The sequence below is a fragment of the Terrapene carolina genome, unplaced genomic scaffold (assembly GCF_002925995.2).
Source record: "Terrapene carolina triunguis isolate 2854851 unplaced genomic scaffold, T_m_triunguis-2.0 Scaffold89, whole genome shotgun sequence".
Lineage (NCBI taxonomy): Eukaryota > Metazoa > Chordata > Testudines > Emydidae > Terrapene > Terrapene triunguis.
Genome location: NW_020664440.1, coordinates 27,772,766 through 27,795,851, shown reverse-complemented (window position 1 = coordinate 27,795,851; position 23,086 = coordinate 27,772,766). Strand labels below are relative to the sequence as shown.

General features: G+C 42.1%; 1 protein-coding gene across 1 annotated transcript in view; it reads right to left on the bottom strand.

Annotated features, from left to right (window-relative positions):
• WNK2 (WNK lysine deficient protein kinase 2) overlaps positions 1-23,086 on the bottom strand; it is a 171,345-nt gene that overhangs the window by 71,023 nt on the left and 77,236 nt on the right. Inside the window, exons 5-8 of the mRNA XM_029911187.1 lie at positions 14,501-14,589; positions 13,380-13,599; positions 10,554-10,842; positions 318-514 (exon numbers count right to left, since the gene is read on the bottom strand). Of these exons, the coding sequence (XP_029767047.1) occupies positions 318-514; positions 10,554-10,842; positions 13,380-13,599; positions 14,501-14,589 (795 nt within the window). The remainder of the gene's footprint in view (positions 1-317; positions 515-10,553; positions 10,843-13,379; positions 13,600-14,500; positions 14,590-23,086) is intronic.

Genomic DNA, 23,086 nt, shown 5'->3' with positions numbered 1-23,086 from the left:
TTAAAAACAACTCAGTGAAATGAAAAAGATGAATGCTCACTTTATGATGTTTAAATTAAAGTACTATAGCAAGCAGTAAACCATTTCCTTGAGCACAGGAAGTACAATTATAAATGTCCTATCTTTTGATAGCAAAACAAACACATTTTTGGGTGAAAGTATGAATACACGTATTAAATAAATCAGTATTGGTAGAAATGGGCAGAGAAGAAAAAGGGTGAGCCGTGGGATCTACACTCACTGAAGACAGAATATAAGGCGAGTCATTAAACATGATCTAGTATATTCAACATTGTTGAAAAAAAAATGAGACTTACTACTGAAGGCTGCTGGTAGTGCCCCAGCTGCTGAAGGCTTTGGGGCAAAGCCTGGCTGTCACTTAGAGGTGGACTGTAAACCCGTTGAATAGCAGGAGGTATTGAATCAGGCAGAGATGAGTAGATGACACTTTGCTGGCTGCTCTGGGAGTCTGAATAAACTGTGGACCCCTGACCGCTGTCAAATGTGCTGTCAGCTGAAAGAACAATCTTTTTTATTAAGAGCTTAACAAATCAAACAAAATGTTCAAGTAGTGACTTAATGGGGAGGCCTAAGTGGGGTTTATGCAATTGGCGTTTTTACTACCCTAGCTATTTCTACCATATACATAAGTTATATAATACAAATGCTATTTTCTGTGAATGGGTTCATCATTCCTCCCTGAAGCCAGAAATGAAGAGAGTCTCCTATGGATTTTGTGCAGAGATAGGCACACTGATATTCCCTTTAGAGGTCACAACATTGATGTTAAGAATTGCAGACCTTCTATGGATTTTATAGCATGAAAGAACAGTGAGCTGATTGTGACTTCAATGGGAGATGGGGGATCTCAGCCACCTGCAGGATTAATTCCTTTGGAGATATAGTGGTTTAATGATTATTTTAATTCCCTTTTTGTTAGTAGTGTTGCAAATTTCAATTTCAAATAAGTTATGAAACATTACATTATTTACTATGTATTAGCCAATATAAAATTTATAATCAGCTTCACTAAGTAGTACCACCTTAGTTGAGGAATACTAACAAAGCAAGAAAAAAATAGGGGAAAATGTACAATGGAGAAACTGTAGGAAAACAAATCATGGCTTTTTGACAGCTGTATATTAATTGGTGCAAGACAGTGAGTAAAATAGTAGGCATACCTAAAAAACCGCTATAAATCATTAACTTGATTTTGACTTGCCCTGCAATTTTAGACATTGCTTGCCATTGAGGCACAGTAAAGCTACACAAGAACACATCCACTGAAATTACAACTGAATTCTAAGCAATTTTAATACATCTTACTCTTTCCTGGTTTTGTTATTACGAACAGAAAGCCTTAACATACCTGGACTCAACACCATAATAACTGGATGAAATAAAACTGCTTTATATAAGCAGTCATCTTGATCCAAGTTTTTAATGATTAGGAGCACAATTCACCGCTTTGTCAGTGTTCATAATACAGAGAGTTAGCCTGATTAATCTGAAAAATTGCACAACTCTGGGAACTGGGCAAGAGCGACCTCTTTGTCAAATGGAAATAAGGCTTATAATGGCATTGTTAAATATTAAAGGCTTGAAAAAAAGGCCTTTTCAAGTTTACTGAAGCCAGTAAAATATATCTGCACCGTTAACTAGCTTCTTTTTCTATAGCTGTTGTTTTTACCCTTGAAATAACCAAGGCAGCAGTAGTAGTGAAGTTAAAATACCTTGTCACAACAGGGAGGAGTTAACAAACTGGACTAAAAGTGGACTGTAGCAGACTTGAACCATAATTGTTAAAAGGATTTTAAATTAAAGGAGTATGATTTTACCATATCTTTATCTAAAACCCTCCATCTTCCCCATCCCCCCACCTCCCCACAGGGCTTGCTCTACAGAGGTTTGAATAAAATGGGACCCAGATGTGAGCCCCACTCCTTTTTCAGAAACTAACCTCCAGATTATGTTTTGAAAAAACTAAAACCCACCTCTAATTTTCCGCATTGCCAGTTTAAAAATCCGATGCTGCCTATTATAACAATGTAGGTGTTTTTATAGAAAATGGAGTTTCATCTTATTATAAATAATTATTCAAGACCACAAAGGAAGACAAAGTGTAAGTGAACAGAGCTACAGCAGAAGCTGAGAGTCAAACCTAGATTTTCTTGGCACACCATGTTGCACATAGATATAAATTATTAATATCATCTCTGCATCCTCTCTCTCAATATCATATGAAGAGATAGGAAAGTGATTTATAGAGCTTTTAGACTCAATAGCACTAAAGAAGCATCCAAAGACATGGGACATGGAATTGCCAAAGTAAAGCAAGAAATAAATTACGAGTAAGAACCAGGAAACAAATTGGGTATTTAATATATATATTTACAGCCAGTAAATTGCCAGCTCAAAGGTCACAGAAAGGCACAATTAATATCTGTTAGCTATTATTTTTAACTAACTTAGTGTCTTTTGCAAAAGGTTCCTCAAAGGCGTCAGCTTATATGAGTTAAGTATGTAGTCAGAAAAAAATTTAAGCTCAGACCAAATCATCATCTTCTAAAAGTTTTGAAAGTACTATAAACATTCTGTAAAGTTTTGAAAATATTGTAACAGTAAGACAATTTTATATCGTCTGAAAGTTTGCTGTTTTGTGCTGAGCTTGTTGAATTATTATTATTTCAATACTCAAAAGCTAACTCAAGCACAATGCATGAACTACAAAATGGGTAAGGATTTTGTATACTTATTTATAAAATACCCAAATTAAGGAATAAGCCGTCTCTGTGCTCCAAATAATATCTATTTAAATCAAATAATGTCTATAATAAAATTCCAAAACAACAAAAAGATAGCATTGGCTTAACAGTTTAGTAGGAGAATCTGTACATCAGTTTGTCTAAGGGTATACCTTGGGATATACCCGTCTAAACCAAGGGATAATGCACCCTACGGGGATGTGATTTTTTAAAGCACATTAATGTCTCATGCATTAATTGGTCTGTATAAACCCTGCTGGTGTACACTAAAGATTTTGAATAATACTACATTAAAGTGGGCTATGGAACCATTAGCACGCACCAGCAGGGTCTACATGGACCAATTAATGCACAATTCATTAGTGTACTTTAGAAATCACACCCCCCACATAGCACATCGCTCTTCGGCATAGAGAAGCCCTTAGTAAAAGAGGCTAGAACAGGGTTGCCCCAAACTTTTTCTGAGCTTCCAGTCTAAAATATTTTGCAATATCAACCTGAAGACCACTAATACTTAAAAGTACACCAACAAAATTGTAAATACACTCACAATTCAGTGTGATAGGGGAGCCTGTCTTGCTGAAAAATTTGTTCTGAAGGTTGATCTGGGGTGGGGAAAGGGGGGCATGGTCTTAAATTATTCTTGATCACCACGAGACTGCAATTTCCGCCCCCCTAAATCACTGAAAAGAAACCTGAGGCTCAGAAATAGGAAAATTAAAATGGGATGAAGAACTCCCAAGGCTCTGCAACTAAAGCTGGGTACCTTCTCGTTCAGAAACAGCCAAAAACCAGCTGAGTTTCTATTAGAGAAAATCAGTTGCATGGACTTGTAACATGTCTCACAATTTCGTCTTACAATGGACCAGTGAGTGCTGTTGAGCCAACAGCACCTTGGTTGAAGGGTTACTGGTCCACCTTTCCCCCCTATAACCAGGGTCAGCAAGTAAAACAGTAATACAGCTGGGTCTGAAGTTTCTTCAGACGCTAACATTATGAGCTCCTGAGAGTTCCCAACTGGCTCCTCAGATTCTAAAATCTAAAACAAAGAGAAGAGAGCATCTCCTTTCCATCCTCAGGAAGACCATTTGCCAAGTTTTCTGATGAATGCGTCCACACTCATCTGCATGGACAGGACATTCATATTCCGCCCTTTGGGAAAAGAGTTCAGCTTGTCTTAGGGTATGTCTACACTACGGGATTACTCCGAATTTACAGAATTCGATTTTTGGCAACCGATTGTATAAAGTCGAGTGCATGAGGCCACACTAAGCACATTAATTCGGTGGTGTGCGTCCATGTACCGAGGCTAGCGTCGACTTCCGGAGCATTGCACCGTGGGTAGCTATCCCATAGTTCCCGCAGTCTCCCCCGCCCATTGGAATTCTGGGTTGAGATCCCAATGCTTGATGGGGCCAAAAATTTGTCGCGGGTGGTTATGGGTAAATGTTGTCAGTCAATCCTCCCTCCAGGAAAGCAACGGCAAACAATCATTTCACTCCCTTTTCCCTGGATTGCCCGGGCAGACGCCATAGCACGGCAACCATGGAGCCTGTTCTGCCTTTTTTCACTGTCACCGTATGTCTACTGGATGCTGCTGACAGACGCAGTACTGCAGTGCTACACAGCAGCATCCCCTTGCCTTTGCAAGTTAGCAAAGACGGTTACCAGTCATACTGTACCGTCTGCTGCTGTTATGGGTGCTCCTGGCCGGCCTCAGTGAGTTCGGTCGGGGGCGCCTAGACAAAAATGGGAATGACTCCCCAGGTCATTCTCTTCTTTAAGTTTTGTCTAATGGAGAGTCAGTCCTGCCTAGAATATCAGGCAAGCCTACTAAAGAACCAGAGAGGCAAACGGCCGCTCCGGGTCAGAGCCCCAGACATCCCGCAGAAATGATGAGCTGCATGCCATTCTAGGGGGTGCCCCTACAACCACCCCATCCGTTGCTTCCCTCCTCCCCCACCCCTCCCGGGCTATCTTGGTAATTATCCCTCCATTTGTGTGATGAAGTAATAAAGAATGCATGAATTTGAAACAACACTGACTTTATTGCCTCTGCAAGCAGAGATCAAAGGGGGGAGGGGAGGGCGGTTGGCTTACAGCGAAGTCGAGTGAACCACCATTCTGCACTTGCTCAGCCTATAGCTGAAAATGGGAACCTGTGATAAGCACTAGGATAGAAGCACAGGCAGGACTGAATCTCCATTTGTGTGTCGGCCTTTGGTTGACACTGGTAAAATACAAAATGTCCCAGGATATGTATGTTGGGAGACAGTTCTAAACGGCAGCTTTATTTTTTTATTTGCAGCAAAATGTAGAGATCTAAGTATCTGCTTGTGAGCCCTGGGAGCAAGGGGTAGGCTGGGGTAGGTGAGACCGTGCGGTGCTGCCGACTGGGAGAACAGCCTGAGGCCGAAGCCTCCAGCTGGCATGATATTCCAGGCAGGACTGAATCTCCATTACACAAAACTTAAAGAGAGTCATTCCCGTTTTTGTCCAGGCGCCCCCAACTGACCTCACCAAGGCCAGCCAGGAGCACCCATGTCTGCCCAGTCGCCCCCGACCGACCTCACCGAGGCCAGCCAGGAGCCACGGGACAACGATGACGGTTACCAGTCATACTGCACTGTCTGCCGTCCGCAAGGCAAGGGGATGCTGCTGTGTAGAGCTGCAGCACCGCATCTGTCAGCAGCATCCAGTAGACATACGGTGACAGTGAAAAAAGGCGAGAAACGATTTTTTCCCCTTTGCTTTCACGGAGAGGGGGGGGGCGAGGAGGGGCACCTGACGACATATACCCTGAACCACCCGCGACAATGTTTTTGACCCTTCAGGCATTGGGAGCTCAACCCAGAATTCAAAGAGTGCGGGAACTGTGGGATAGCTACAGTCGTCAGTCGCCCCTCCCTCCGTGAGCGTCCATTTGATTCTTTGGCTTTCTGTTATGCTTGTCTCAGCTCCTTAAGTTTCACGCAGCACTGTGTTGAGTCCCTGTTGTGGCCTCTGTCCATCATGGCCTTGGAGATTTTTTCAAATGTTTTGGCATTTCGTCTTTTGGAACGGAGTTCTGATAGAACAGATTCATCTCCCCATACAGAGATCAGATTCAGTATCTCCCGTACGGTCCATGCTGGAGCTCTCTTTTGATTCTGGCTGTGCTGATGAGCTCTGCATGGTCACCTGTGCTGATCAGCGCTCCACGCTGGGCAAACAGGAAATGAAATTCAAAAGTTCGCAGGGCTTTTCCTGTCTACCTGGCCAGTGCATCCGAGTTCAGATTGCTGACTAGAGCGGTCACAATGGTGCACTGTGGGATAGCTCCCGGAGGCCAATACCGTCGAATTGCGGCCATACTAACCCTAATTCGAAATGGCAATGTCGATTTCGGCGCTACTCCCCTCGTCAGGGAGGAGTACAGAAATCGATTTTAAGAGCCCTTTATGTCGAAGTAAATGGCTTCGTTGTGTGGACGGGTGCAGGGTTAATTGGATTTAACGCTGCTAAATTCGAACTCAACTCATAGTGTAGACCAGGCCTTAGTGCCCAAATGTCAGCAAGGGAGGCTCAGTATGTCTCCCACGACAAGTTATTAGAGTCAGCAAGGGAAATCCTGCACTTCTGCTCTTCATTAGAAGAGTTGAGTTAGCACCTCACCATGAGAGCCACTTCCATACTGAGTTTAAAGAAGGCTGCAGGTGAAGGAAACCTGTGTCATCACAGAGCCATGCAAGAAGTCAAGAATTCTTTGGATGGCATTTAAATGAACTTCACAACTTAACGGCATCATGAAGAACCTGGCATAGGTCTTCAGGCATTTTCTTAGTAGGAAGAACTTGTCTGGGTATGAAACAGTTGGGCCATGAGGTTTTAGATGTAATGTTCAGGATCCATGTGACCAAGCCACTACCTTAAGCTGTCATTTCCTTGGCACCTTCCATGACAACTGCGATACACCACTCCCACTAAATGTGGAAATCTTTGACTGTTCCTGATGTGTCCAGTATCGGCTCTCTTCTGTTGTACATCCTGGCACAGCTTTACAAAAGAACAAGCCTTCAGTAGAGCCATCAGACACATCACTGCTAGAAACCACCACACCTTTGTTTTCAGAACAGTTGCTCTTGGACCAGGGCCGGCTCTGGCTTTTTTGCAGCCCTAGGCAAAAAAGCCAGCGGCCGCCCCCCGCCCCCCCCCATTGCGGCAGGGGAGGGCGGCAAGCCCGGCCGGGGCTCTCCGCTCTCCCCCCGGCGGCCAGAGCGCCAGGAGGAGGGCGGCAAGCCCGGCCGGGGCTCTCCGCTCTCCCCCCGGCGGCCAGAGCACCGGGGGAGGGCGGCGAGCCCAGTCGCGGCCCCGCTCTCGGGCCGGAGCGCCCCGCCGCACCGCCCCCCTCCAGGCGCCGCCCCAAGCACATGCTTGGTGGGCTGGTGCCTGGAGCCGGCCCTGTCTTGGACAAACTTATCTGTGTCACTAATGGAGCGAGAAGCAGTGACGACAGACAAGTCACGCTGTTCAGTTTGGTAGTTGAATCAAGCCCTGCAACTTTTGAAATCACATCAGTTGCACAGGGAAGGAAACAACCTTCTGCAATGTTATACAATTTTCACTGCCGGGCCATTCTTGTCAATGCCAAATAAGAGGCCTGAAGAGCATTTGTGCTGACATTGCCAGTTTGAGTAATCAAGTCTCATTGCTTTTTTCAAAACATGACATTGACTCCAGAAATAAAAGCTTCAAGTTCATCTTTCAGTAACTGATGTTTGGCATCTAAAAGTGTCCCGACGTCGGCCAGCGCTTCGGGACATGCTACCTGACATGCTTTCAAGTCACACGATGTCACAGAAGTGAACTGCAAAGTCTCAAAGAAGTGGGCAGTAATGTCACGAGAGGCTCAAGCAGTGGCTTCATGCCAGAGTAAATACATTCAACAGCTAACATCTTGAGTGTTCAAATTCAATGACTTTTTGTCATGACATTTTGCTTGGATATTTTCATTTCACGTGGTACATAATTTAAAAAAAAATAGATGTGTACTGTTCTGTATGAAGTTAAATTCAGGCATATACAAAGGTACAGATTCAGTGCTATTTTGTTAACAGAGTCTCTAGCAGCCGGATGCACATTCTCATGTTCTGCAGTAGTCTATAGTAAGCTACTATCTGGGTATCTCAGGTTACAACAATGTGGTGGCCATAAAGGAACAAATAATTAAAGGGTTTATGTTGTGTATCTATTTTTATATTTTTTAGCTGAACTGAATTCCCCCCCACCCCACCAATATCCTCCTCCTCCACATTTTCTGCATGATCTCCTGCAAAACCCTGGATATCCTATGCAGCCCAGAGATTGCGAAACCCTGAACTACAAAAATGCAGAAGTGATGTAGAAAATGATTACATCTCTAGTAAAGTTAAAGTATATCAAAGAAGAGGGCTCAACAAGACTAGAAAATCCTCCAATTACCCTATAAAAATGATTTGCCATTAACGCAGCTGTATTGTACTAGCCTTTTGTTGATAAAGTTATAGCAAGTATTGCAACGTACTGGTTTTAGGTTTTTTCCCTTAAGGATAACCATGAAAGTGGCTCCTGGACTAGACAAAAATTTCAGTATAATGGGAAAAATGCAGTGACTACAAATAAATATATATATATTTTTATAGTTTTGGACTAGGGTTGTCAGGCGTCCGGTTTTTGACCAGAACGCCTGGTCGAAAATGGACCCTGTGGCTCCGGTCAGCGCTGCTGACTGGGCCGCTAAAGGTCTGGTTGGCAGCACAGCGGGGCTATGGCAGGCTCCCTGCCTGCCCTGGCTCTGCGTGGCTCCTGGAAGTGGCCGGCACGTCTGGCTCCTAGGCGCAGGGGCAGCCGGGGGGGCTTGTGCGCTACCCCCGCCCCAAGCGACAGTTCCGATCCCATTGGCCAGGAACTGTGGCCAATGGGAGCTGTGGGGGTGGGGCCTACAGGTGAGGGCAGTGCACAGAGCCCCCTGACGCTTCCACCTAGGAGCCGGACATGCCGGCTGCTTCCGGGAGCCACCTGAGATAAGCGCTGCCTGGCGCCTTCACCCCCTCCCCTCCAACACCCCAACCCCCTACCCCAGCCCTGAGCCCCCTCCCGCACCCAAACTCCTTCCCGCACCTCAAACCCCTCATCCCCAGCCCCATCCCAGAGCCTGCACCTCCAGCCGGAGTCCTCACCCCAACCCTCTGCCCCCATCCAAAGCCCTCTCCTGCACCCCAGCCCTCTCATCTCCGGCCCCACCCCCAACCCCCTCCGGCACCTAAAATCCTTTATCCCCGGCCGCACCCCAGAACCTGCACCTCCAGCTGGAGCCCTCACCCCCTTCCACACCCCAACCCCCTGTCCCAGCCCGATCAAAATGAGTGAGTGAGTGAAGGTGGTGGAGAGCGAGTGACCGAGGAAGGGGGGATGGAGTGAGTGGGGGTAGCGGGGCAAGGGTGTTCGGTTTTATGAAATCAGAAAGTTGGCAACCCTATTTTGGACAAGTGTATGCTATCAAGTAAGAAGTTTCATAATGTATACGTTAGCCCTGTTTTCAGAAAATATAACAAAGTGAAAAAGGAGCATTGGTATTATTTTGAGTATATTAAAGGACTATTGTACCTTTATCACAAATTGCAAACTCGTGTACATTATTTTACCCTGGTCCTCTCAGCAGGGGCACAGTTGTAGGGGTTGCAATAGGGTGACCAGATGAGGGACGTCTGGTCACCTTAGGTTGCAAGAAGGGCTAGCTTACCTGACAACATGGTATCAGCCAACCCCACTCAGCTCTGTAGTAGGGCAAGGGACTGGCTAAAGCCAGAGGACCCCAATAGAACATTTAATTGGCTCTCCTTAAAAACCAGCCATGAAAGGGTAACTTACACTTGCTCTCTCTTTAGGGAGAGTGTCACTCCCTCCTGCACACATTCATACCGCCACGTCATGTGTGCTTCACAGAGAGCACTTCTAATATCTTCATGTTTGTTTTTAAAAGTTAAATTTTACAGTTAATTTTAAAAGTGGTATTGAAGAGCAGATCAGGTTGACTTTATCATGCCACAGAGAAAGGGTAACATTAAAACTATTCTGAATAAACATTATTTTTGGATTCACATCTAATAGGCAATGTGACTAGACAGCATTCAGATACTCTTTTCCATAACTGAAGTATTGGCCTCTTTTTGCAGACCTCATACAAACTTACATGAATTACTGTAAGAATTCTCTTTTTGAACCTTCTAGGACTCTTTAAAAAAGTCCGTATTGAGGAACCAGTACCTCTTGTCAGCGCCTAAGTACGTATAATACCTCCAACACTGATTTTGTTGGGATTTCTAAAAATTAAAAAGCAAAACAAAAACACACTCAACCCAGCCCCCTCTCCAAAATAACATTAATTTCCTTCTCGTGAATCAATATGGAAAGTTTTATTTTTAATATTGGATTATTTAAAAAATGTATTTTAATGCAGTTAAAAGTACTTTCAATTTTCTTGCTATTTTATTCACTAATTTATCAGACCTTAACCTTTCATATGTTTACTCACCCTATATCTGTAACATTAGTCAATGACTGATAGATAATGTAGATTCTGTAGAAGTTTTCTCTCTTGAATTCAGAATACCTCTAGTATTTAGAATTTAGACTTTCCTCTAGTGGGCAAAACTGTATGCAATGCTTTGAATGTATAGCTCAGAGCACTGACAGTTGTGGATTTCATCCACTTTATGCTAGGAGAATCATAACTGCTCACACAAGAAGCAATGCAAACGTGAGACTTACATGCAACAGATGTAACGCTGGTGGGGAGGTTATGCTGAAATAGATGCTGGTCAGCTTCTGGCTCCTCGAGCTCTGCCAGAGTTTGTTGACCAGTGTGTGAAAGGTATGTTACTTGAACCTGTTGTGCTTGTGGCACCTTCAATTTCTCCAAACATTCAGAAACTTGATGGTCCTCTGATTGTATCATAGGCCAAATTCTCTCTCTTCTCCACTGTATTAATGCTACTCTGTCACGTATTGACTTTGCAACTATCTTGACATCACTTTCATGAAAAAATCCAGAGTCAACCTGCAGGGAAGGCATATAAACTTATCAAGTGCATGTACATGTGCATTTTAATTGGCATCTCTTCATAGCAAAGAAAGGATGGGTTTGAAATAACATGAACCGTGCAGCTATTCCTCACAGAATCAGGAACTCAATACAGTTTTGAGTTAAACGTCTGGCACTGAAGTATTTAAAAATAATAATTGCTTGCCCTGTACCCTCAGAAAGGCACCCTGGACATATTCCTTTTCCCTCCCACCCAACCACAAGACGGTTGGCAGTTTACTTTTTTGCTGCTTGTTTGAAAAAAGACACAACGCAGCATGGAGGTTACCTGAAGACAGGTGCCGTGTAAGGTTAGGCACTTGCAGACATTCTGATGGACTCCCAGCCCATAAATTGATGTCCCTGGACTAGGGATGTAGAAAGTGCTACTTGTAAAAACCTTATGGTGAAAATAGGAGCTTCTGGGGAGCTAGTTAACAAGGTGCTCAGGTGATGAGTCACATAAGCTCACAGAGCCTTCTATGGCAAAAAGTAAAGTCGATTCTTCTATTCAAGTCCAGACGGGAAGAGAACTGAAAATCTGTCATGTTAACAAGTTCTAAAATTATATTCATTCCTATTTCACACTTTCATCTAAAGAATGCTAAACTTATAATAAAGGCACGATTTCTTTCAATACCATCATTTGTGAAATTTAACCACAGGTTGTCAGCCCACTTGTGAATGTGCCTTATTTCAGATCTTTCCTTCTTTGCCTACACAGATACTTTAAATGGGTTTGTTACTTAACTTCATGAGTTTTGAAACCTCTTAACTATCATCAAATTTCATATGCCCAACACTATCTTCTCCACAAGCATCTACGGCAACACACATTGGCAAAGCATAGGGTTTCCGCATTTGCCAAAAATTTAGAATGGTCAAAAAAGCCACTTACTTCAGGAATACATGTTCCTTTTTTTAAAAATGGTTTAGGAATAGATAGTGTTTATATAAATCTGTTAATCGTTTTGAATAAAACACATTTTTTATACAGTCTGGAGGAGATAAAGATATTATAGCAATTTAGATGTGATCCTTTTGGGGTAATTCTGCCTAAACAAAACAAAACCACCTTCCCTCTTAAAAGAAATTTAGCATAGATAGTACAAGTAAGTTGCAGAACTTTAAATGTCAACAATTTTCATAAATGTTTAAATATGGTTACAAAAACATGGTAACTATCACGCGCCAAATTTTAATAAGGTGAGTTGTGTCACAATATATTGCATGAAACATTATATATCAATTTCATGTCAGAGTTAGGAAGATAGAGCAGGCCAACTTTCTTCCTTCAATGTATTTTAGAACGCTAAGTAATGGATAGAAGTGAAAGCTAAGCAAAAATTACACTCTGAAAATGGTTGCCTTCTCGGCAGAACAGAAGTGATGGCGATACTGTCACTAAATAAAATCCCACGGGGAAAAATAAAAGTAATTCAGAATCCAGATGAAGCGTTCTTTGCTCATCCTGTTTTCATGAAGCATTACATAAACGTGTTTTATCATCTGCTCCTCTGAACCTGTTACAAAATGAGATAAATAACTCATACTTTTAATTATTTCCATGTTTTTGTCCAAGAAAAAAGTTGCTTTAGTTTTAAGATACTGTTACTATTAGGATACATATTTATTATTAATTTAAGATTGTTTTCCCCTATGCAGCTTTATACTATACGTTAGCCAACAGACACAGCCACCTAACACTTACTAACTGTGTGTCTAATTAACTGGTCTAACTTCAGATCACATTTGTTAGCAACTTTCTTGGTCTCGTCAATCTTATCTAAAAGTAAACTTTTGATGGGGAAAAAAATCAATTGCATTAAAGTATGGTCCTGAATAATATTACTCTTTCAGAATAACATAGTGACATTAGAAGATAAAAATTTTCTAAAACAAAGACCAGAAAACATCTTACAAAGGAAGATATAAAAATTCATTAAATTAGATATATCCAACGCTATTAAAAAAAACCTCTTCCATCACTCTTTATACTATACTTTGATATCAGCTACCTGCTTAATTTTATCAGCTCAATGGCTCTTTATAGACCATTTTTCTTATCTAAATTCTTCCTAATTTTTCAATACCAGAAGAAGTTTTTGAAAAGACGGATAAAGTGTTTGTGAAAAGCATAATGGAAAATGTTTTTCAATTTTTGTTTGCAATTTTGAACTCTTCCAAACAACTCCACTTATAGTCTGAAATTATCCTTGATTTAAGCAAGTCTCCAATCATCTCTGAAGACATAAAACAGATAGAGACGGGTTACATAGTTTTCTTTTGTCTGTTCCTGGGATTAAACAACATGTTTTGCCAGATTATTAGTTTTTCCTCTTTTACTACTTGAGTTTTCTTCCAGCATTCATTCTAAAACTAATGTCATCCTATTTAAACTAGATAGCCTGACCCTTTTGAGTGGAATTTACTTTACCAGATTTGCTCCTGCTGTCCTTTGAGATTTATGTACTACTTATATACATATTTTTGTCAGGAGAAGTTTATTTTACCATTTCTTGTGCAACATCATCAGGAGTTTCCTTCTCCAGATCAAAAGTAAACTCAATGGCTCCATTATCTTTGGGTTTTCCTTTCAGTTTCTTAGGATCTTCTACCCAGAGTCTTAAGGCAATAGAGGATTTCCTACCATGGTCTTCTTCTGCAAGTTCCACTCTTACCCCAGTATCTTCAGCAAAAAAGGCATGGCTTAATAAGTCTTTAATTTCATATCTGGAACAGAAGATGTCCAAAAAGATTATCAAATACTGCATAATTTAAACACTTGCAATTAAGTATTTATTAACATAAATAGAAAGGCCCTCTAAAGGCAAGGCTAACAACAACAGTACGGTTTGCATTCAGCCATAAGAAATTTGTATTCTTAGTAGATAGAAGTAGTATGTCTAGTATTTTTAGGAATCTTTGGGAATTAGACATTTGCTATTTGGCAGAGCTTCAGCATTATTCATTTATGCACCAAGTGCTCCAAAGTGCAGAGGGAAACAGAAATGCAGTCCCTTCCCAAGACTGCTTACAAATCTGAGATTCAATACAACACAGGTGAGAGGGGGCCCCTCATCAAGGAGACAGTTCTGGTCTATAGGATTCATAGATTATAAGGCCAGAAGGGACCACTGTGATCACCTAGTCTGACCTGAGACTGGACTCTGAAGCTAGACAAATTCAAATAAGGTGTGGTTTGTTTGTATTTTTAAACAGAGAGTCTAAATAATCACTGGAACAACTTATCAAGGTGTGGGGTGGATTCGCCATCACATGAAGCATTTAAAGCAACACTGGATGTCTTTGTTAGAAAGACATCCTCTAGTTTCACCATAAATTATTGCGCTCATTGCAGGAATTGCTGGATGAAATTTTATGGAATGTGTTAGGCTGGAGGTCAGACAAGATCAGAATGGTCATTTTGGACCTTAGTTTATAAAGGGGAGGGAAGGTTGGGTTTATTTTATTATCTTGAACTTAACTGGTGGTGGTGGAAGTCGTCCTTTATGTTTCATATGGTGTACAGCATTTGTGTACTTTCTTTTATATAATGAACACCCAGAGAAGCTTTAATAAATCTAAACATAAAATTAAATTTTCATACAAAACTTGGCCATTTGAAACAAACCTTTCTTCTTTATTTTTGCAAATACACTCTCCAATTATCTCCTTAATTTCAGGATCAGTAACTTTCTCAAAACTTGCTGGCTTGACACCCTAAAAAGGGGGAAAAAGTAATTAGCTCGATAGAAAATTGCATTAAGTCTATAGGAATGTTAATTGTGGAAAAATTGTACTAAAACCCAAGATAACCACTTGTTTAGGTTTTAAGGATTAATTTGGAATGGAAATAAGAAATTCAACAACTTCCAAAACTAAGTATCACTGTGCTTTGGAACAAGCTGATTAGTTTGTGTGTGTCACTCTGCAATTCATCATGCAAATCTCCCTTGTCTTTATTACCAACACTTGGCAGCCTTGCTTTTTTACCCTGGATGGACTCTGCAGCCAACATTTAAGGAATGACAGTGTTTCAATTCTCAGTTTTTTTCCTTGAGAAGATTTGGTTTTAATGTAAGTTTTTAAAAGGAGGTTTTCATTAACTCTTTAAACACTAAATGGATACAAAATAGTCATTTTTTTCAGGTGGTGATTTGCAAGATGAGTCACAAAACGTGTTTTCTCACATAGGTACAATATTGCAGCAGCAAACATGAAACATCAATACAATATTCTGAAAGCTATTCTCCATGTAATCTTTCAGATTGCAGAGGGGTGGGGTGGGGGGTGAGCTGGAAAATAAAATAAAATAAAAAAGGGAGGGCAGCAGAATGAGAATCTGCTCAAATAGCTCCAAATTGTTCACACATTTCCCAGCTGTTGAGGAAATCCAGTGCCCTGTAGAAACTCGGTGGAGACATTTGGGAGAAAGGGTGTAATCTCTACTGTAACCTGATGCAGGATAAACTTCATTAACTTCAAACATTTTACATTCCTTCCAGGAATGCCTTTCACTCTTACGGATATAGAATATCTGAGCAGAAACAACTGCCTTCATGAAAAAACATCTGTTGACAAGTTAAGAGAAAAATTGCTAATGTAATCCCTGCCTCTAAAGAGGGCAGTAAAAGCTGAGATGCAGGCTGCCACACACAGACAGCTCTAAAAATTGGAGAGAGATAATAGAGAGGCTTAATAGTATGAGTTGTGGCAGGAAGAGAGCATGGTGAAAAAAATACCAGGACAGTCAAAGATCATCTCCACCTGCTTGCTGATAACACAGGTACCTGTCTCTAGTCAAGCAACACTCTTTATGGGATGCACACTTCACAAGACTTTTATATCTTCCTGCATATAGAATTTTCTCATACAAGCAGAATCTCTAAGTCGCAAGCTACAGTACAGTTTGTATGCTCTTGTGTCTTTCCTTGCTGTCCCAAGTGGGAACAAGATAATTAGAAGAAAAACTGGACAGGTGATATGTAACACAGAGCAATGCATTTCCAATACCTGCATAGACAGGCATTTCTGATATAAAGAAGGTAAGAAAAATTATGTTTTAATTCTTGTTTATGTGACTCATTGATAATGATCCAGTAAATAACAGCCCACCCTTCTAATGTCCTTGTCAAATCAAGCAGAATGTACTAATAGGCCCTCGGGATTTATGACACTGCCCACTTGTCCCCATGCAGCACAATTAAAAGCTTTCCTATAATCACTATTTCAAGTGCAAGATGGTAGTAGAACAGTTATAAGAAGTCTACAGTTCTAGACAAGAAGTTCTATTTACCCCTTCCACTTAGACTTAGTGTACACAAAAAAGCCTGCCAATGAAATATATACATAAAAGGTGTCTACTGAATAAAATTGGGCCAAAGGAGATTTCAGGAAAGCAAGTTTTCTGCATTTAGGCCCCACTTCAGTAAGGTACTCAAGGACGTGAGTACTCCCAATGAAGTCAATGGGAGAACTCGTGTCCTTACATATCGTACCATTTACCTAAAAGACAGCATCTCCTGAAGCCCAAAATTTGGTGGATTTGACACCTAACCCCCTTTAGCTTCTTTTAAAATCTCATCCTAAAAGAACAATAATACTGTGCTAGACAAGAAAAACAGTACATTGGACTTCAGGCTCCATCCAAGGCTATGCTGCCTTTGAGATTAGCAGTACAGGTCTTCAGAAAAGTTCTGCACTTAAACCCCGATACAGCAAAGCAAGCAAGCGTGCACAACTTCAATAGGACTTAAGCATTTTTAAGTATGTTGCTGAATTGGGGCCTTCAATAAATGTACTGATAGAATTTCAGTGGGAGCTGGGCATCTATCTCCCTTAAACGCCTATGAAAATCCCAGCCTTAGACTTCATTTTGAAGTTCTATTAAAGGTCTGATAGCATGTCAGCCTTAAATTCAGGTTGTGACTTGCCTTTGTTCTCAGCCTGGCTACTTCACTTTCGCCTTCAGCTCAAAAGATTCAGACATGTAATTTATGAATGTTGAGAAATCACGGAGTGGACATACAATGAGACCGAGCCTCCCAGAGCTTTGCCCAGACAGAAAGGAGAAAGAATTTTCTATTCAGGTGAAAGGAAAACATTCTAGAGGCAACCGTAAAACAAAAAAAGGATAGACTGGATGAACGCACTCTTTTGATTAATCACATCTGAATTTTAATTATTAGACTAAGGATCCTTTTTTTTTTTTGCATAATAAAAGCAAGTGCCAAAATGATATGCAATATTTGATCTGATCAAGGGTCAAAGTTGACTTAAAAACAAACAAACAAAAAAACTGCATCTCTGCCGGACTTTCCCTGGAAGGAGCTCCAACTGGGCAATAAAAGAAAATTTAAAGTAATCCAAATTTTTTTTAGTATTAATCCTCTATGCCCGAAAATCCTTATATTAAGCAACCATCAGCTCTTATGTTAAGTACAAGTCAGTATCTAGACTTTCTTGTGAGGATAACCTTGACAACCAGCGTAAAATGACTAACCGATTGTCAACCTTTGATATCTTCCCTCCCCCTCCCCCTTTGTACTTGTGGCACCTTAGAGACTAACAAATTTATTAGAGCATAAGCTTTCGTGGGCTACAACCCACTTCATAATAAATTCTAATAAATTTGTTAGTCTCTAAGGTGCCACAAGTACTCCTGTTCTTTTTGCGGATACAGACTAACACGGCTGCTACTCTGAAACCTCCCCCTTTGTGTGTCACATATTCATAGTCCTGCCCGAGGACTGGCTTTGGAGAACCAAACACTATGATAATAGGGCTATTGGTTTTTAGAAAGACCCCAGACCAATTTGGAGCTGAGGGGTGGTTCTAGCCACACTACCATGATGGGCAGCGATAAGCTCCCTTCCAGACAGCTGCCTGCAATTGTACCAACTCCCTGGATCAGTAATCACTGGCTACAGGAGTAGCAGCTTAACAACACGAGACACAGTTTATTATAGTAGATTCAGCACAGAGGGTGAAGATACTTGACTACAGTATAATAATCAGGAGCTGGGGAGGAGGAAGGAAGAAACTTAACAGCCTAGACATGCATCTTAAAATGTGTCAATACTAAAGATAGGAATTATTTAATATGCTGCAAGCGAACAAAGATGAGGTTGAATATCTGGAAAGACTTTCGGCAAGTCAGTCAATAACAGTGTTAGCAATTCTTGCAGTTTTACTGTGTGCCTCATGATATTTGTTGCTCTTAAAGCTCCAGCTCCTGTTTTTTTAAAAAAATCTCAGCTTTCCATAAAAACAAAAAATAAAAAGTTTCTAGGCTTCATGGTTATTGGACAAATTCTTGAAAATGTTTCCCCGGTGTGTCCTAAAGCTTCAAAAACCGGAAGACAAATAAAATGAATCCAGTAGTATATATTTGTATATAATATTTAATTTCATTATTTTGGGGGCCTGACTCCATTTTTGAACTCTTTGGGTTGGCAATACTGTAATGGGGTATTCAATAGGCTGCCAAATGAAGTGGTAGAATTATTGGAACAATAAAAACTAGATTGAGCAATACACTAGAAAGTTCACTGTAGGGAAAAATTTTGCATTGGGAAGAAGATGGGCTGGAAGATCTAATAAATACTCTTTATTTCTACAACTCTGTGACAACTGGTCTGAGGACTGTTGGAACCAGTAACCTGGAGATTAAGAGAGACATTGTTCAACTTGATGTCTAGTTAATTTTTAAAATAAATGAGTTTAAAAGTATCTGTACAGTTACTGCATCTACCCCTAACTCCTTCTGCCAATTTTGTGGTTACACCATAACTTCAGGAGTGTTTCCTCTCCCCTCTACGGGGGTGTGGGAGACCCAAACATAGGAAAATAGCTGACTATATAAAGGAAGAGAGAAACTGGCTAAAGGAAAGTGCTGCTAAATACACCAAATGAATTTTTAAAAGGTATTCTAATCTCTTAGTTACAGTAATGTCCGATGTTACTTTCAACAATAAAAGGTAAAAAACAGAGAAAAAGTTTTGTTCAAAGTTGACTGTGTACCTTTAAAATGTCTCTTCTATTACCAAACCCTCAAGACATAGAGCTACATGTCAAATATCTTTAAGTGTTGTGGCTTCTGAATGGTCTTAACTATCTATGGGAGAAACACTTTTTCAGATAGAATAGTGTCTCATTACAGTATGCTGCTATCTGACCTAGACGGTATTCAACTAGTATTTCATAATGGGAAGCACCCTGAAGTAGTATTTTGTTTATGTTCTCTGCTAATGAGAAGAGACTTGTACTGGGAAGAGAATATTAAATCACCACCACCCGCGTGGTTTGTCAGTGCAAGTTCCAGCTGAACGAGGAGAAGTGCTAGAACAACTCTTGTAGCTATTTTTCAAATGTGCCCCTTTGACCAGACCCATATCAAGATCAGGGCCTTGAATAACAGTGTGGGGCCCCCAAAGAGCTCTCAACCTGTGTGCTGTCCCTTTGGCAGTAAGGCCAAAAGAGGGGGAGGAGGGGCAGGGATGAAAGTTGGCCAGTTTACTGTGGTTCAATGAGGCAGTACTTTTTTGTGGCGTATGCCAACTCAAGCTCCAGAATCTAAACTTTTGTTATACCAAACTTAATTCTCCAGCTCTTAAGACTGTTACGAAATCCTTCAGTGTGTGAACAGAGCTCAAACTGAGTATCTCCAGACAACCTGACAACTCATAACTCAACTACCATACATCTCAACAGGGTACAGACAGGGTGTGGGCTGACCAAAGTGCACAAAGGGAGAAGAGGGGTATAGTCATATTATGAAGATCTGCACAATTTACAAGTGGCATTTTATTTTAGTTTTTCAGGTGAGACTGAGACCATTTCTTCCTCTTCCTGCCACAATTGCACCCCTGGCCAGAAGGAAAGAAAAATCACTGCCTAATCTCTCCCACCAAAAGTTTGGACCCTCAAATTGTAGAACTGGCCAAAGACAGAGGATGAGACTTGTGATCTTAGTAAGGGAACTTGTGTTTAGATAAATCTTTTCATTGCAATTTCATAGTGGAAAGCAATGTGACACAGACCGTTACACGTTTTCAACTACTGTAGTTCGCTAAAGGCCGTTAGCAATTTCCATCCTGATTATACTTGTCAGAAAGAACGAGTAATCAAAATCATAACATGTTACAGCTTAATGCTTTCTGGAGAACTCATGTGCACCTATCAATTAAATGAAAAGAAACGGACAGTTGAGACAACTTTGAACATATTACCCAAGGAGCCTTTCATTAATTGGTGTAGCTTCCCCAAGAGAAACACTTTGCTTACATATCCAGTGGTTGTGCTTCCACAAGAATATTCTTGTTTCTTTTTATAATCCCAGATTATCTCATAAGTATCTTGACATGAACTAAACACATAGGAAATGTAAACCACATCTCACTTTAGCCTGGTTTTCCTGAATGCATGAGTTTTTTACATTTATGCAATTTGTCTTGCATTTGGACATTATTTGGATGGAGGAGGGCAGGGCAGGGCAGGGCAGGGCAGGGCAGGGCTAGTCACCTAGAGAATAAATCTGCTGCTTTAAGGAAAGTCTCATTTGACAGAAGGCCCCAGTTGACCAATTGAGAGTTTTGACCTTACAACTGCATTAATTGCAAAAGAGTGGCTCCTGAGGTTGCTAAATTACTCTCAATGGTCTTTGGAGTCATGCCCACTCCCCTGCAAACATCTGCTGTGTTAGACCCAGAGTATATGACAAAACAAATAACAAGGAGCAGCTCTGTGACTGATTTAATTCAATACTTCTTTCAAACCAGCATTTTAACAAGGCAGCAGCAACTTCCCAAATGCTATAACATGTTAGTTCCCCTCGCGCGTGGGAGGAGATCCCCAGACATATCTGCAAAGCCACCTCGTTGTCCCACTGCAAATCTTTCCATCATGATGCCTACAACAATCTCGACACTGGATAGGCAGCTGGCGTGATGAGACCACTGCCCATCAGACTGCTCACAGAACAGTCAGCGTTGTCTCATTGTTTCCTTCTGCTCCCGTCTGTCTATATCGTCATCTCTTGTTTGTAAGCTCTTTTGGGCAGAGTCTGTTTGTTTTGACAGAACAAGGAGTAATGGTCTCAAGTTGCAGTGCGGGAGGTTTAGGTTGGATATTAGGAAAAAAATTTTCACTAGGAGGATGGTGAAGCACTGGAATGGGTTACCTAGGGAGGTGGTGGAATCTCCTTCCTTGGAGGTTTTTAAGGTCAGGGTTGACAAAGCCTGATTTAGTTGGGAATTGGTTCTGCTTTGAGCAGGGGGTTGGACTAGATGACCTCCTGAGGTCCCTTCTAACCCTGAGATTCTATGATTCTACAATACCTAGCAGAAGGGGGTCCTGGTCCATGCCTGGGGCTCCTAGGGACATTTGCAATAGCAATAAATAAGTAAACGAGTAATAGCTCAATGCCAAGTTAGCAACCAGGCAAGATGTCTCCAGCTGTTTTTTAAAACAATCCCTTTTCCACACAAGAGCATTACCCATTTACAAGCAAATGAATGCTACCTTAGTGCTACGATTTATGCAAAAGCTCACACTAACATACACTTGGAGCAGGAAAAAGCAGCCATTAGATGGTGGGTTTTCATGTCATTGTCGTTTAGGAAGAACCTGACTTGAAATCTCTTCCACAAGTGCAGCATCTCAAAAAGAAGTTTGGATACTGATTAAAACTACAATACATTGATGAAACCACAACCAGTCAGCAAGCAGCTGGGCTCCCAAGACAGGGAAATTGCTCTAAATGGTCTCACTGAATATTTGCTGATTAGCAAATATACAAAAACCTAAGACCATTTTCCCATGCTGAAAAAATTAAATTAAATTAAGGACTTGAATTCAGTAGTTGGGGTATGCTCTAGTGGTTCTTTCCCTGCCAGCCAGCCCTTACCCAAACTTCACTTTTGCTTACATCTCCTTAATAGGGAAATATTCTCAAACTCCCACACTGGTGAGAAGCTCCACAGTGGAGACACTAATGGACCCTCCCATGCCTAGCCAAGAGGTTATGTGTTGGTGGACTGAGAATCACTAATTCTCTTTGGTCCAAAATAATTTAACTTAATATTTTTTGGCACTTTGCAAAAGCCATTAACTTTGCAGGGGGGTTAGGGAAAGGATGAGGGAATGATCCTGGATAGAACTGGAGAAGTTGTGGGTGGGGAAAAACAGAGAAATAAAGGGCTTCTTCTTCTTCATGTATTGGCTGGCTGTGGTAAATTCTCTCCATTTCATTATTTAATGCTGACGGCTGGCAGAGTTTATTTGTATATTAGTATTTACTGTTAGTGGTGGTGGTGAAGTTTGATTGTTATTAGGGTGCACTTGGAGCTTTTGTGCAGCTTTTAAAAATGGTTAAATTTAAATAATTAGAAATAATTAAAAACATGACTTGTAACAGGGGTCAGCAACCTACGGCACGCGTGCCAAACACGGCACGCAAGCCGATTTTGAGTGGCATGCTGCTGCCTGCCCGGTGAGAGGAGGAGGAGGGGCAGGAAAGCGCCACACTGGGGGAAGAAGCGGGGGAGGGGGGGAGGCTTGGCTGCCGCAGGACCAAGCTTCTGCCCCCCGCCCCCCGGGGGGGGGGGGGGGGGGGGGGGGGTCCCAGCCCCCAGCCCCACTCAGCCCCCCCGCCCACCCCTCCAGTGTGAGCACCCCCACGAGCCGAGCAACCCAGCCCTCTGCCCTGAATCCCCCCCACCCCCAGCCTTCTGCCCTGCACCTCCACACACACCCCAGCCCTCTGCTCTGACCCCTGAACTCCCCCACCCCCAGCCTTCTGCCCTACACCCCCACACACCCCCAGCCCTCTGCCCTGATCCCTGAACCCCCACACACACCCAGCCTTCTGCCCTGAACCTCCCCACATCCCCACTTTCCTCTGCGCCGCCCCCCCACCCACACCAAGCCTTCTGCCCTGAACCCCCCCACATCCCCACTGCCCTGACCCCTGAACCTCCCCCCAGGTCTGGGATCCCGGCTGCTGGCCCCTTGCCAGCCGGCGTCCCGGCCGCAGGCCCCGCTCAGCTCGCTGCCGGCCTAGGTGAACAGAACTAGGGTTACCATATTTCAACAATCAAAAAAGAGGACGGGAGGAGCCCCGCCTTAGCCCCGCCCCCGTCCTGCCCTAGCCCCGCCCCTTCCACTCTCTCCCACTTCCCGCCCCCTCAGAATCCCCAACCCTCCCCCTGCTCCTTGT